General features: G+C 44.1%; 1 protein-coding gene across 1 annotated transcript in view; it reads left to right on the top strand.

Moving 5' to 3' along the window:
* Positions 1 to 12,749, top strand: part of mlip (muscular LMNA-interacting protein) — a 94,771-nt gene that overhangs the window by 35,045 nt on the left and 46,977 nt on the right. Inside the window, exons 3-7 of the mRNA XM_084321521.1 lie at positions 4,510 to 4,662; positions 5,999 to 7,792; positions 8,298 to 8,369; positions 10,414 to 10,485; positions 10,580 to 10,663. Of these exons, the coding sequence (XP_084177647.1) occupies positions 4,510 to 4,662; positions 5,999 to 7,792; positions 8,298 to 8,369; positions 10,414 to 10,485; positions 10,580 to 10,663 (2,175 nt within the window). The remainder of the gene's footprint in view (positions 1 to 4,509; positions 4,663 to 5,998; positions 7,793 to 8,297; positions 8,370 to 10,413; positions 10,486 to 10,579; positions 10,664 to 12,749) is intronic.

Here is a 12,749-nt window from a genome sequence, read left to right as displayed (position 1 = left end):
AATGCTGGTATCAGTCGGTGATATCCCTGGCCACTCACGCACCTACTGTAGTTGGTTTCTTTAATTTTTTTTTATTATGTTTTTATTTGTTTGTACTACCGGGCAGTCCGGTAGAGAGAGAGAGAGAGAGAGAGAGAGAGAGAGAGAGAGAGAGAGACAGAGAGAGACAGAGAGACAGAGAGAGACAGAGAGAGAGACAGAGAGAGACAGAGAGAGACAGAGCGGGGGGAAGACATTCGGCAAAGGACGCCGGGTCCGGGAATCGAACCCGGGTCGGCCGCATCGCGACGCAGCGCGTTACATGGTTCGCCACTTGGTGGGCGCCCCCCCCCCCCCCCATAGTTGGTTTCTTGTTGGTAAACAAGACGCACAGCGAGAAGCCGTCCTATATTTGGTCATAGCTCAACACGGTGTACTATCAGCCGCTGCATTTAGTGTTGTCTAAATGTGTGTCTCGAGGTGTCGCCCCCAACATCCACGGCCAGGATCATGTTTATTTTTGGCTGCACCCCTAAGTCTGACAGTGCCTTTAATAATTAGGGTGGAGGTTAAAAATAAAATGAATTATCAGAAGTGAGTGTGACGGTTACCTAATTTACGGCAATTATGGTGCTATGAATAACACGCTGTGTCATTACGGCAGCCGCTCACTGGCCGGCCGCTACAGCTTATCTGAGGCGGGGGAAACGCTGTGTTGGACGGTGAATAATTAAATCAACATGAATTATAATCTAAAGAAGATTTTAGAACACAGGCATGCTAAGATAGTTCGCACGTATGCATATTTCTCATCACTTAGCGTAAATGGCGAGGCCGCTTTGGGGGTTATTCATAAATGTTGGTACTTTTTTGTCCGACATCATTTTGATGCTGAAAATGTAGAAAGAATTATGTACCTCAAAAATTGCTATATGAACTTACAAACCACGTGGGTCGACCAGAAACAGCCTAAAAGTAGAAATATTAAAATGATATCTTGAGAAACTGAACTACTGCTCTGAGGTAACACTGTAAATTATCTGCGATAGATTCCAATGCCAAAACATTTGATTAGTTCTTAATTGACCTGCTTGGTTAAATAAAGTATATCAAATAAATACATTTTAAAAAGCACATTCATCTCACAGTAAGCCAAGGAATCAAATCAAACCAAATCAAACTTTATTTGTATAGCATATTTTATACATTTGTCACAAAATGCACCTTACAAACATCAAAGAAGATTACATTAAAAACACTTGTAGGCCTATATATTATATATATATTAAAATATGGTAATATAACTTAATTAAAGTAGTTTCTTATGCAAAAGCAAGGTTAAAAAAAAGGTGTCTTTTTGGAGGGGGGCTTCCCACTCTCCAGAACATTTACAACAAGCGGTGCATGGGTAAGGCTAAGAGAATTATCAAAGACTCCAACCACCCAAACAACTGCCTCTTTGAACTGCTGCGGTCAGGCAAGCGATACCGGAGTCTCATGGCAAGCACAGAAAGACTCAGAAGAAGCTTCTATCCCCAGGCCATCAGGATGCTCAATGAACAATAAGCACGCACAGCACACATATCCACACGCACACACTCACTTTAAACAAACAACTCACTGCAGCACCCACTTTACACACTTTAGAACACCTAAACACACTTTATATGTATTGGTAAAGAATTTGCACTACAACACTTACCTCATTAGACCTTACTGTAAATTGTACCTAAATTGTACCTCATCCCATTTCTCCTTTGCACTATATAGTATATTGTATATTAGTATATTGTATAGTATATTGTATGGTAACTCAGTTACTTCTACTCTGCATTGAACATTGTACACATATGTACATACTGAACACTTGTGTCTACGTACGTGACTTCTATTTTATACTGCTATACTTATTTTATTTTATACTTATCCATTTTTGTCTAGCACAGTCTCTGGAGCGTAACAGAAGGAAGCATTTTGTATAAAAGTATTCTGTACTTCTGTATGACAACTAATAAAGAAACTTGAACACTAAAAATACATACAGATTGTATTAAACTCAACTGCACAGGTAGACTGTTCCAAAACTTGGTTGCTCCCGATTGATGCATGCATGGCTTGTACTGTATAGGCAGAGTATTACAGTAACGTTAGCTAAAGTAAAAGGTGTTTTTTTCCCAAGGTGGAAGTGGCAGTGTGAAGGGTCGGCTGAGATCTACTAAAAACATACATGTTATACATTGCAGACAAAACCTGTCAAATGAACACGCCAACATTATGGGAAATGCAGATCAATGTGTGTGTTCAGTAGAAAGATATCCGGCTGCAAGCTAGCCTAGCTTAGCACAAATTAATGGAAGCGGATACGGACCACTAACTTAAAATTCTGAGGTGTTTTTGACAGCCAACAGCTAGGCTAGCTTGTCCATAGTTGCTCCCATTCATTTGTGCTAAGCTAGGCTAGCTTGCAGCCGGATAGCTTTCTACTGAACACACAGAGAGGAAACTGGTATCTATCTTCTTGTCTGACAGGGAAGACAGTAAGCACATGTCACATAATGTTGGCGTCTTCCTGTAAAGACAGGGACACTGTAATGGACGAGAAGTAAAAAAAAGCCACCGTTCTGGCGGCTGATTGGCGCAGTGGGCAAGGCGCTCGCCTCTAACGCAGGAGACGCTGGGTTCAAGCCCATGCTCTCGGCGTTGCTACCGGCTGGCCGGTCGTTAGAGGGTGGGGAAAGCCGGTGGGCGGGGATTTGACGTTGTGGACAGCGACTCCTACAGGTCGGTTTGGTGACGCCGGTGCGACGGAAGCAGGAAGTAGCGGGGGCAGCGTGAGCCTCCCACGCGTTACTCCTCGCCTCGCCACTGAGAGTTCGAGCTGCTTCGGTGAAAAGATGCGACAGGCTGCCTCCTCGTGTACCGGAGGGGACACGTGATGCAAGGCTTCTGTCCTCACTACAGCCGACCTGTGGGAGGCATAGTCTAGCAAACGTTCAAGACGGGGGAGGGAAGAATTGGATAATACGAAATTGGGATGGGAGAAAAATTGAAAATGGGGAGAAAAAGTGGATAAAAAAAAAAGGAGCCACCGTTCTGACTCACTAGCACAGCCGACAAGGGGTCACATGACCCCTAGGAATTTTCAATAAATGTATCCTCGTCACTCGGTCGAGCTCCAGCTCTGTCACTCAATGACTTTTCCTAAAAGTACCCGTTTTATCTGCCACGGTTTCTGAAATTTCTAAATGACTTCAGGAAAATGTAATTAGAACGTTATTCCACATAATGGGCCGTTGGAACAGACGAAAGTCACAGCACTTTGTGAGCATCTAGCGCAGGGGTGGCCAACCCATGGCTCGCGAGATGCGTGTGGCTCTTTGCCCGTCAATGTGTGGCTCTTCCATCAAAAAAAAATATTATAATAATAATAATATTTCTTTTTTTTTATATTTAAAAAAATATATTTTTTATGTCACTCAAACCTACATTTCATTGTGGTAAACCTCATATTTTTATATTCAGAGGTAATTATATAGTTTACACTGTTTCTTTTTCTCATATTTCTCATATATATATGCTGTCGGGTCATCTGACCCGTTCCCGGCGGGAATCAGTGAAATTTTCTCCATGGCTGTGCTAGTGTTAAGCAGGTGGATGGCATTTGGTCTCTACCCCCTGTTAGTCTTGGACTCTGAGGTCACGCACCTCCAGCCAGGGGGGCAGAAAGGCCTGCCTGTGTGTATCTGGAGGCATGGAGTGGCCAGTCATGGAGTTTGTGGGTCGGGTCCCCTTGGAATCTTCACCACCTTCCTCGCTGGAGTGTGTGTCATAACGCCTCATGGCCTCTACATGATTTATTAATATCTAAAAATAATGAAGGTATTATTAGAGCCACGTCTATGGGATTCCGTTACCTTTCACCTCCTATGACTGATGTCAACGTTGTGTGGCGTGCGGCGACTTCACCTCGTTTTGTGTCCTGACTTCAGGCTTTCCTGACTTACTAGGAAACAAACTCACACAAGCCTCTTGATTTCTGCCCCCCCCCCCCCCCCCCCCCCCCCCCGAGGAAGGACATGTTTCTGAGCAGGGTTGTCGTGTGTATAGTGTGTGATGTGATCTGTACAAGGGGTAAAACACACAATTCTCCACGTGTTTTTCGAACTCGGGGTGGTCCGAGAAATCTCCCGACCTCAACACTGGGTCACCCGGGGTCACCCCCCCCCCCCCCAAAAGAACCCAGTGACCCCTGACATGTTATTTAGTATTTAGACACGAGGGTACTGTACTGATGTCAGCAGCACACATGATGTCACATGTGTTCGTACATGTGAACCGTATATATATATATATACATTCAGTACATGTGTGTGGGGCATGTGGTTGTGGTTGAACCCGAACATACCGCCAGAGTCAGTCACAGCAAGTCATGATTACAGAGCTGGAAGTTACGCTCGCACGGGGGGCACCCAGACCCATCGCTCAGGTTTCAGTGGCTCATGCGGTCCCTCTCCTCCTTCCCTTGGTCAGAACTCAGCAGCAGCTCCCGACGAGAAGGCAAGCAGCGAAGAGACCATGTCGGCCGACGGGGAGATTTTCAAAGCGGAGGTCGTCTATATAAAGGACTGGGAGGAAGGTGGCGCCGGAAATAATGTGGTGAAACGGAGAGAGACAGAAGTCAAAGTGAGTAAAAAAAAAAACATTGCCTATTGGATATGTTTAAGGATTAGAATAGACAGGTTGTGTGTGTGTGTGTGTGTGTGTGTGTGTGTGTGTGTGTGTGTGTGTGTGTGTGTGTGTGTGTGTGTGTGTGTGTGTGTGTGTGTGTGTGTGTGTGTGTGTGTGTGTGTGTGTGTGTGTGTGTGTGTGTGTGTGTGTGTATCTACAGTAGTTGAGGCCTGTAATAGAACACTGGCTGCAGATTAAGAGATAACTATGTTGCTGATTTGGACACTTGGACTTCCCCTGTCAACAGTGTGACAATTTGAATAAGATAACAATTAAAGATTTAATTTAATTAAGAATTCAATCTAGGCTGCGGTATAGCATTAGTCTACACGGCATATAATTTGTGATCTATTGCCATAATGAACTCATCTAAAGGTTTGTGGTCTTTGCGATCAGAGTCGCAAGGGTACTTTCAAAATGCTTGGTTACCTATTACATTTTCAGTAATGTAATCAGATGACTGTAAGTTACTTTGCCTCTCTCACTATTTCTGTCTGTAGTTTATTCACCGTCACAAATCACTTTAGTGATGGGGGAACTTTAGCTTTAACCGCTCTTGATTTACAATTGCGCCATTATTATGATTATTATCATCAACATTGTTTATGATTTCTGTTGGGGGGGTTGCGACTTCTCCATTTTAAATATCTTAAAATGTTTTAATTTACTTCTGTTCATAGACTAGAATTTGAATGATCATATTTACCGTAAGCCACGATTGAATGTTTATGCAATACATTTTACAATCAAATGTATTTCTCAAATGTATGTCTCTTCCTGAATCTTAAGTAATTTAGTCATTTTCAAAAGCATTTGTAATTCGAATACCGTTCCCCCTCGGCCCCCACCACTAATGAATTACAGTTGCTAATTCTTTGTAATCAAATGACTTAATCAATCCCATCACATGTAATCCTGCCTGTAGCGTAATGGAGTGGGTTTATTTTGGCCACAACGTTGTACTCCGTGTAGGAGAGGGACTAAAGTTCTTCAACCGTATCTTCTATGTATTTTTCATCAACTAATGTGACAGTAACTGTTCCATCTCTAAACATGCAGGTAATGTACAGTATAGACCCCACTTGGGAGAACCTGGTTGCATTTGTATTGCAAAACACTTGATCACTATTTCTCAGCTTTAACGTAATGACTATAATAAGTTACAGTGCCGTAATCTTAGAAACGAGTGTTTCAGATATAATATAAAAAACAAAACGACACTGTAGCTCAAAATATCAGATCGTATCTTTGCAAAATGTTATCTTTCTCCCATCTTTTGTGTTTTTCCCAGCGTCCGGTGGATCGCGTGAGCCTCCCCCAAACCTCTCCGTCAGTGTTACGTTTTCAGGCAGAAGACACAGCCCTCTGTTGTGTTGCCAGTCCTGCTGCCATGGACATGTCTGTTAATAAACACGGCCGGGATGACATTACTCCACCGCAGCGTCACGGCCTCTCTGGCTCTCCTGGCGCCGCCTCGGACTGCAGCTCAGGTTTCCTTGTAAATAGAGCGCCGTCTGTGCCGGAGGACAGGGCGAGCCCCACGGGCTCCACGGACATGTTCCCCACCCTGGCGTCCTCTCGGGAGTCCATCCTCTCAGAGGGCTGGGACAGAGACAGGAGCTGGTGGTCTTCCCCCGTTCCTACCAGCCGGACGGGCTCCCCGTGCTCCTCCGTCCGCTCGGGCATGTTCTCCCCCTCCGTGGTGAGGGTCACCCGGCACTCCCTGGCCCCCGGCTCCAGTTTGATCCACATGCCTTCTTCGTCCTGTTTCTCCTCCTGCGAGAGCCTGTCCTCCTCCTCCTCCGCCTGTCCCCCCCTGTCGCCTCCTCCGCCTGCCCGGCGCCGGCCCCCGCTCACCAGGCTGTCTCTGCTCACGGCGATCCTGCGAAAGGGCCGTCTCCCTATCCTGTCTCCCGCTCTGCAGAGGCCTTACTCCCCCTGCTGGCCCATCAACCACGTGAGCCTGTCCTCCTGCAGGGCCTGTTCGGCGGCCTCCAGCCTGGCCCCCATCCCCCTGGCGGTGTCGCGGCCGTCCTGGGCCCAAGCCACGGATAAACACTTTAACACCCAACGTCACGGAGAGTCCCTTAGTCGCGTCACCTCCCCTGCACCGGAGTACGTGAAGGGACTGCACAGCTCGGGTCCTCCGATGATAAGGCACTACTCGGGTCCGGTCGATTCAAACGGTGGACCTAAGTGGGAGAGGGTCATGTCCCCTCCGCCTCCGCCTCCTTCTCAAGGCCGCCGCGACACGGCGGATGGCGGCGGCGACGCCACGTGGCTCCAACAGGCTCCATTGCCGCGCTCGTACTCGCCCATCGCAGGCCTCAACAAACCTCAGTCCGTTCATCACTCAGTCGACCCGACTGAACGCCACAGAGGCCCGCTTTCCGGCGTGCTCATCCCACACTCCTCCGCCTCGGGTTTCCAGTCGGAGTCCCCCCCCGGGTTTAAGCCCAGTAGTAATCAGAGGGACCTCAAAGGCCCTGAAACAGATCACAACCCGCTGTCGTTACGTTCAAAACTGGGCTCCCAGGCCTTTAAACCGAACAACAGGCAAGAGTTCTCTGCTCCCGGCAGGGAACAGAGTCCCCAGCAGCCGCAGCGTTCGCCTCGCTCCAGGTCCGACCGCCTCTCTTCCAAACCGAGCGGCGCTCCGCCCCCCTGCTGCCCCGCCGCTGCCGAGACCCGTCCCTCCTCCGTCTCCCCCCTGCCGCCGCCCGGTGTCATCGCGGTTTCCCCCGCCAAGAGGTACGCGCTCGCGATCTCGCCGCCTCTTCTTCCGCACGTCGCCGTTGCCGCCAGAGAGCGGCCGTGGCGGATGGAGCAGCAGAGCCCCCCCCCGGCCAGGGCCCCCCGCTGCCTGCCGCCTTCCCGCTACACCCCCATCGTCTTCACCGGGTGGCCGTCGCCGACTCACTCTCGGACCTCCACGCCGGACCGGTTCACTAGTCTCAGCCCCTCCCCGGCACAGGCACAGTGTGACCGCACTCCCTCCCCCTCCCTCTCCGTCCGCTCCACACCCTCTCCCAGGGCCTGGATCGACGTCTCGGACTGCGTCGACAGGGAGGGGAAGGCGAGAAAGGTACAGGTATATTAGCGACGCCGCTCTCCGCATGTCTTGTGTCAAACCAGAGGCGCGGGGGAAGTGATGCGCCGCGTGACCTCTGACATACTTTGAGCCAAACCCACAAAGTATGTGTTCTCTGATGTGCTGTTCTGTTGAGAAGGGATGCCACTAAAAAAACCAACCTTATATTTGCTTGATGGATGTCAAATATTGTGTTGAATTGTTTTTTATTTATTTATTATTTTACTTGTTGTTTGGTGATGTTGTCTTAGATTTAATAAAGGTGCCGTTTATACGATTTTAAGGCAATGTAATACCCCCTAGAACCCTATCAGGACCCAACAAACCTCATAAACAATTAATAAACGTCCCACTTTAGGCATGTGCTTGGTAAAAACAACAACAACAACAACAACAACAACAACAACAACATGGAAGAAAATGCAGTTCTTGAAAAGTGGCCTGAAGCGTGAATTAATTGTCTTCTCTTTCTCTTCTTCTCTCCTCTCTACAACGTCAGCTGCACAAGATTAAGTTCAGCTACAAATCTCTCGCTGCCATCCCCACCAACACCCTCCTGCAGGACCAGCAGGTGAGTGAGTGTGCTCCGGCTCGGCGACTCGAGGGCCGCTTGGATGAAAGGCATTATCTTTATTTCCAATCCGTGTCGGGCCTCGTAGAATAATATCCATGTTATTTACAACTCAGACGGAGGTCAAAGGTTTCAATGAATTAATTTAAGGATTTCTATGCTTTGGTTAATTAATGTCGGCACAATGTGTGATTTGGATCGGATGATAACGGGACTCCGTGAAGCCACCGTCCATTGTTTTCGGTGCGGGGCGATCAGACTGCTGGTTGAAAACAAAACATTGCCTGTGTTTATAGAAAAATGGAAATGGAGTAAGATCGCTACATCAAGAATGAAATCTTAAAAGCTGTGTAGAGTCCTCTGGCACCTACATTTCACAAATCAATGAGTCAAACACTTTTTTTTTTATGTTTTAATTATTATGTATATCCCCCACCCCTATTTTACATTAGACCCACAGTAATGACAACATAAATTACACTAGATTCACATGACATGCATACTCAAATAAACTGTTGACCACCGCACACACACACACACACACACACACACACACACACACACACACACACACACACACACACACACACACACACACACACACACACACACACACACACACACACACACACACACACACACACACACACACACACACACACACACACACACACACACACACACACACACACACACACACACACACACACACACAACAAAAGACTCCCTTCATCTGTGAAGGAATGGGGGTCATACATCAGTATGAAAAGAATACATATATCAGGTCGCTCTTGTAAATGAGACTGTGTCTCAATGAGATTTTTACCTGTATAAATAAAGGTTTGAAATTAAATATAGGCTCCCTGGGAAGAAGGAAGGACTGGGCCGTCCTGATTCTTAAGACGGTAAACGGTAAACACTGGGAACCAGATGAAAAACAGAGAGGAGCCAAAAGGGTGCAGCCAAACGTCTTTCTAAATCTGCATCACAACAACTTAGTCAAATGTACCAAAGTCTAAAGATTCTAAAAAGAAACCACTTACTTGTTTTTTTTGTAGCATGAGGTGAGATTCCTTGAGTCTGATCAAATTCTCAAATAGGCATTTTCTATGGGAGAGAGAAAGTGAGAGAGAAAGAGAAAAGGGAGAGAGAGAGGGAGAGTGAGAGTGTGAGAGACAGAGAGAGAGGGAGAGAGAAATAGAGAGTGAGAGAAAGCGAGATAGATAGAAAAGAGAGAGAGGGAAAGGGAGAGAGAGAAAATAAAGAGGTACAGGGAGAGAGAGAGGAGAGGGAGATACTGAGTTAAATCAATACCTACTGTATATCTCAATATACATAGTCACTAGTATATTCTGTTGTCTCAACAAAGAACACAGCAGACGTTCAGGAAATCAATCCAATTAGGAGTCATTCTAAAATAGTATGATGTCTATCACTTCTGAAGTGCTTACTGGGTGGGGGGGCATCTATATATATATATTAGGGATGCTCGATATTGGCTTTTTTACCGATATACCGATATTGTCCAACTCTTAATTTCCGATACCGATATCAACCGATACCGATATATGCAGGGTTCCCCCCCCCAAAAAATTGAATAATTTCAGGTAATTAACATTACATATCTCTTGTTGTGGAATTAACACAACATTATGCATACTTTTGACAATAAATTTAATCTGAATTTGTTCTTACTTGCTTGCCTGGGTAAATAAAGGTTATAGAAATGTTAAAAAAAAAAAAAAAAAAAAAAAAAACAGATACCGATATTTTCCGATATCACATTTTAATGCCGATATCGGCCGATAATATTGGTAGGCCGATAATATCGGACATCCCTAATATATATATATATATATATATATATATATATATATATATATATATATATATATATATATATATATATATATATATATAAAAATTATACACACTAGTATGGGTACAAAAATAAACTATATTTGTTATTTACAGAGATGGAATTGCAGTACAAAACCGTCTTCACAATATGCATTTTCATGCACTTTCACCATTGCGTTCACAGACAATAGACGAGCAGGTAGAGAGAGAAGACCTACATGACAGTCTGGAGATGGATGAAGACACCCACGTCCAGGTACTGTAGACGTACTGTACAGCAGCACCGTGGAAAACATCTAGTCAAGTGTCCTCCATTCACATGCATATAACAACTCTCTCTCTCTCTGCAGATGTGCTCGTCTGCACAGCTGCGACAGCAGTCAGAGGAGCTGTATGCGGTCATTGACGGGGTGTTAGAGGACTCTGTTCCCAAGGTGAGTTCAGTGAATCGTATGAACGTTACCTACGCCTGCTATTTTTCCGTTATCACATACTGTACACGGGGGAATTATTTTTACATTTGTTCTTCAGCTACCCTCAAAATAGCTCATTGGTGCTATTAACATTCCTCACTAAAAAACAATATTATATATACCCATATTATGGGTACTGCTAGCTGCCATCTAATGAGCCAGCTTTCAGCTAGCGGTACCTGTTGGTTTTAAAGGGATACTCTGTGCATTTTAAGAAGCCTATCTCATTGCACTAGATTAGAATAGTGCTATAGAAATCGAAGTTATTATTATTATTATTATTATTATTATTATTATTATTATTATTATTATTATTATTATTATTATTATTATTATTATTATTATTATTATTATTATTATTATTATTATTATTATTATTATTATTATTATTATTATTATTATTTCTTACATTTTGGGAGCCCTTTCAGTCCATACAAAAAAGCACTTGCTCAACTGTTTAGATATATGAGATATTGGAAGCTGAAATTATTTGCATTCATTAGCAGTGCTTATATGGATGTATCTGGGGTCTCTGAAAATGAATATTTCAGTCCTGCTAGACAGTCCACTATGCTGCTACATGTTAATCAGAGACGGGAAGTAACCAAGACATAGAACTCTCTAGCTACTTCTGTCACCAGCTCTGGAAAATAAGCAGACAAGGGACTCTATGAAATGAATGCAGTGAGACGTAAAATAGCTGACACCAGTCAAAGTAGAGGAGGCTTGTTTGATTAAACAACAGATTCTTCATGTTTAGGGTCTAATGTCTGGTCTGAATGTCATTCAGTGGATCTTTTTAAAAAGGGCTTATTGTTATGTTGTGCATACTGATGACACATTTCACCTTTTTTGATGATTTACAAACAACAAGGGTAAACTAAGGCTATAGGGGGACCCTGCTTTTCTTTATCATAAATCAATCAATAGAGACCGTATTAGATCCCCAATTATCATATCATGGGGTATCATTGGAAAGCCACACTCATTGGCTACAACCCTGTGAAAAGATTTTCGAGATCGAGTCTGGGGTGGTAATGTGTACTTTTGCGTACTTTGGGGCACGCCTGACATATCGGCATGTAACTCGAGAACCGCTGAACGGATTTTGTCACCTGAAAGGGCAATCGACAGGCAACAAATACGGCTTTAATTCTATCTATATATTGTATTAAAAGAAGCCACTAGAGGTCGGCAAAGAATCGTCCACATGTGGGCCCTTGGATGTTAAGAGGTCAATGTTTTTAAATATTTTTTTTGTAGCCAAGAGTAAAGACCATAACCCTATCAAAAACAGTAGTCAAAGTGTATATTTTCATTTTTACCGATGTTTTAAATCTTTTATCGGAAATACAAATTTATCGGAAAATGCTAATTATCGTAAAAACAGCAAGAAATGACTAAATCCAGATTCAACCCTGCCATTGGAAAGAGGAGCATTTTCCCTATCCATAGATGTATGATTTGACCATAATAAGGTCAAGGTCAAGTTCAAGGTCAAATATGAATTTATAATTAAAGTCGATTATCATTAATTACTGTATCTACAAATCCTTCTGTTTAATCATCTTCCCGCGGTTCATTTGCTTAGATTTTTTGTACACTTTATCTCAATAAGGTGGTGAATGAGCTCAGTGAGCATTTTCTCGTGCCCGCATACATTTTTTATCATCATCATCAAAATCATAAATCATAATTAATCATAATTAATTTATTCATTACAATTTACTCAGCCTAGTAACAGACACAATATTTCTGACACTGGAAATACCCCCAGGTCCCTAGATGTTCCTAGATACCAAGAACATGCAAATTGACCTTGCAGAAGTGGAGCAATCTTCCATTTACCTTTTATGCGAAAACGGTCTACAGATTAACAGGTTATCAAATTGAGAAATTTTTATTTACAATATTGAAATTAACATTCCTGACATGTAAGCGGTTGATTGCAATTCAGCACAAGTCAGTTTCTCTAATGATGTGAATGACGTGAGTTGAGTTTTCAGTGATGACATCATCGCCTCCTATTCATTCTCCCACCTGTCTT

Source organism: Notolepis coatsorum (assembly GCF_963971535.1).
Source record: "Notolepis coatsorum genome assembly, chromosome: 9".
Lineage (NCBI taxonomy): Eukaryota > Metazoa > Chordata > Actinopteri > Aulopiformes > Paralepididae > Notolepis > Notolepis coatsorum.
The sequence above is the reverse complement of the archived record's forward strand: the minus strand, read 5'-3'. Positions and strand labels throughout refer to the sequence as shown.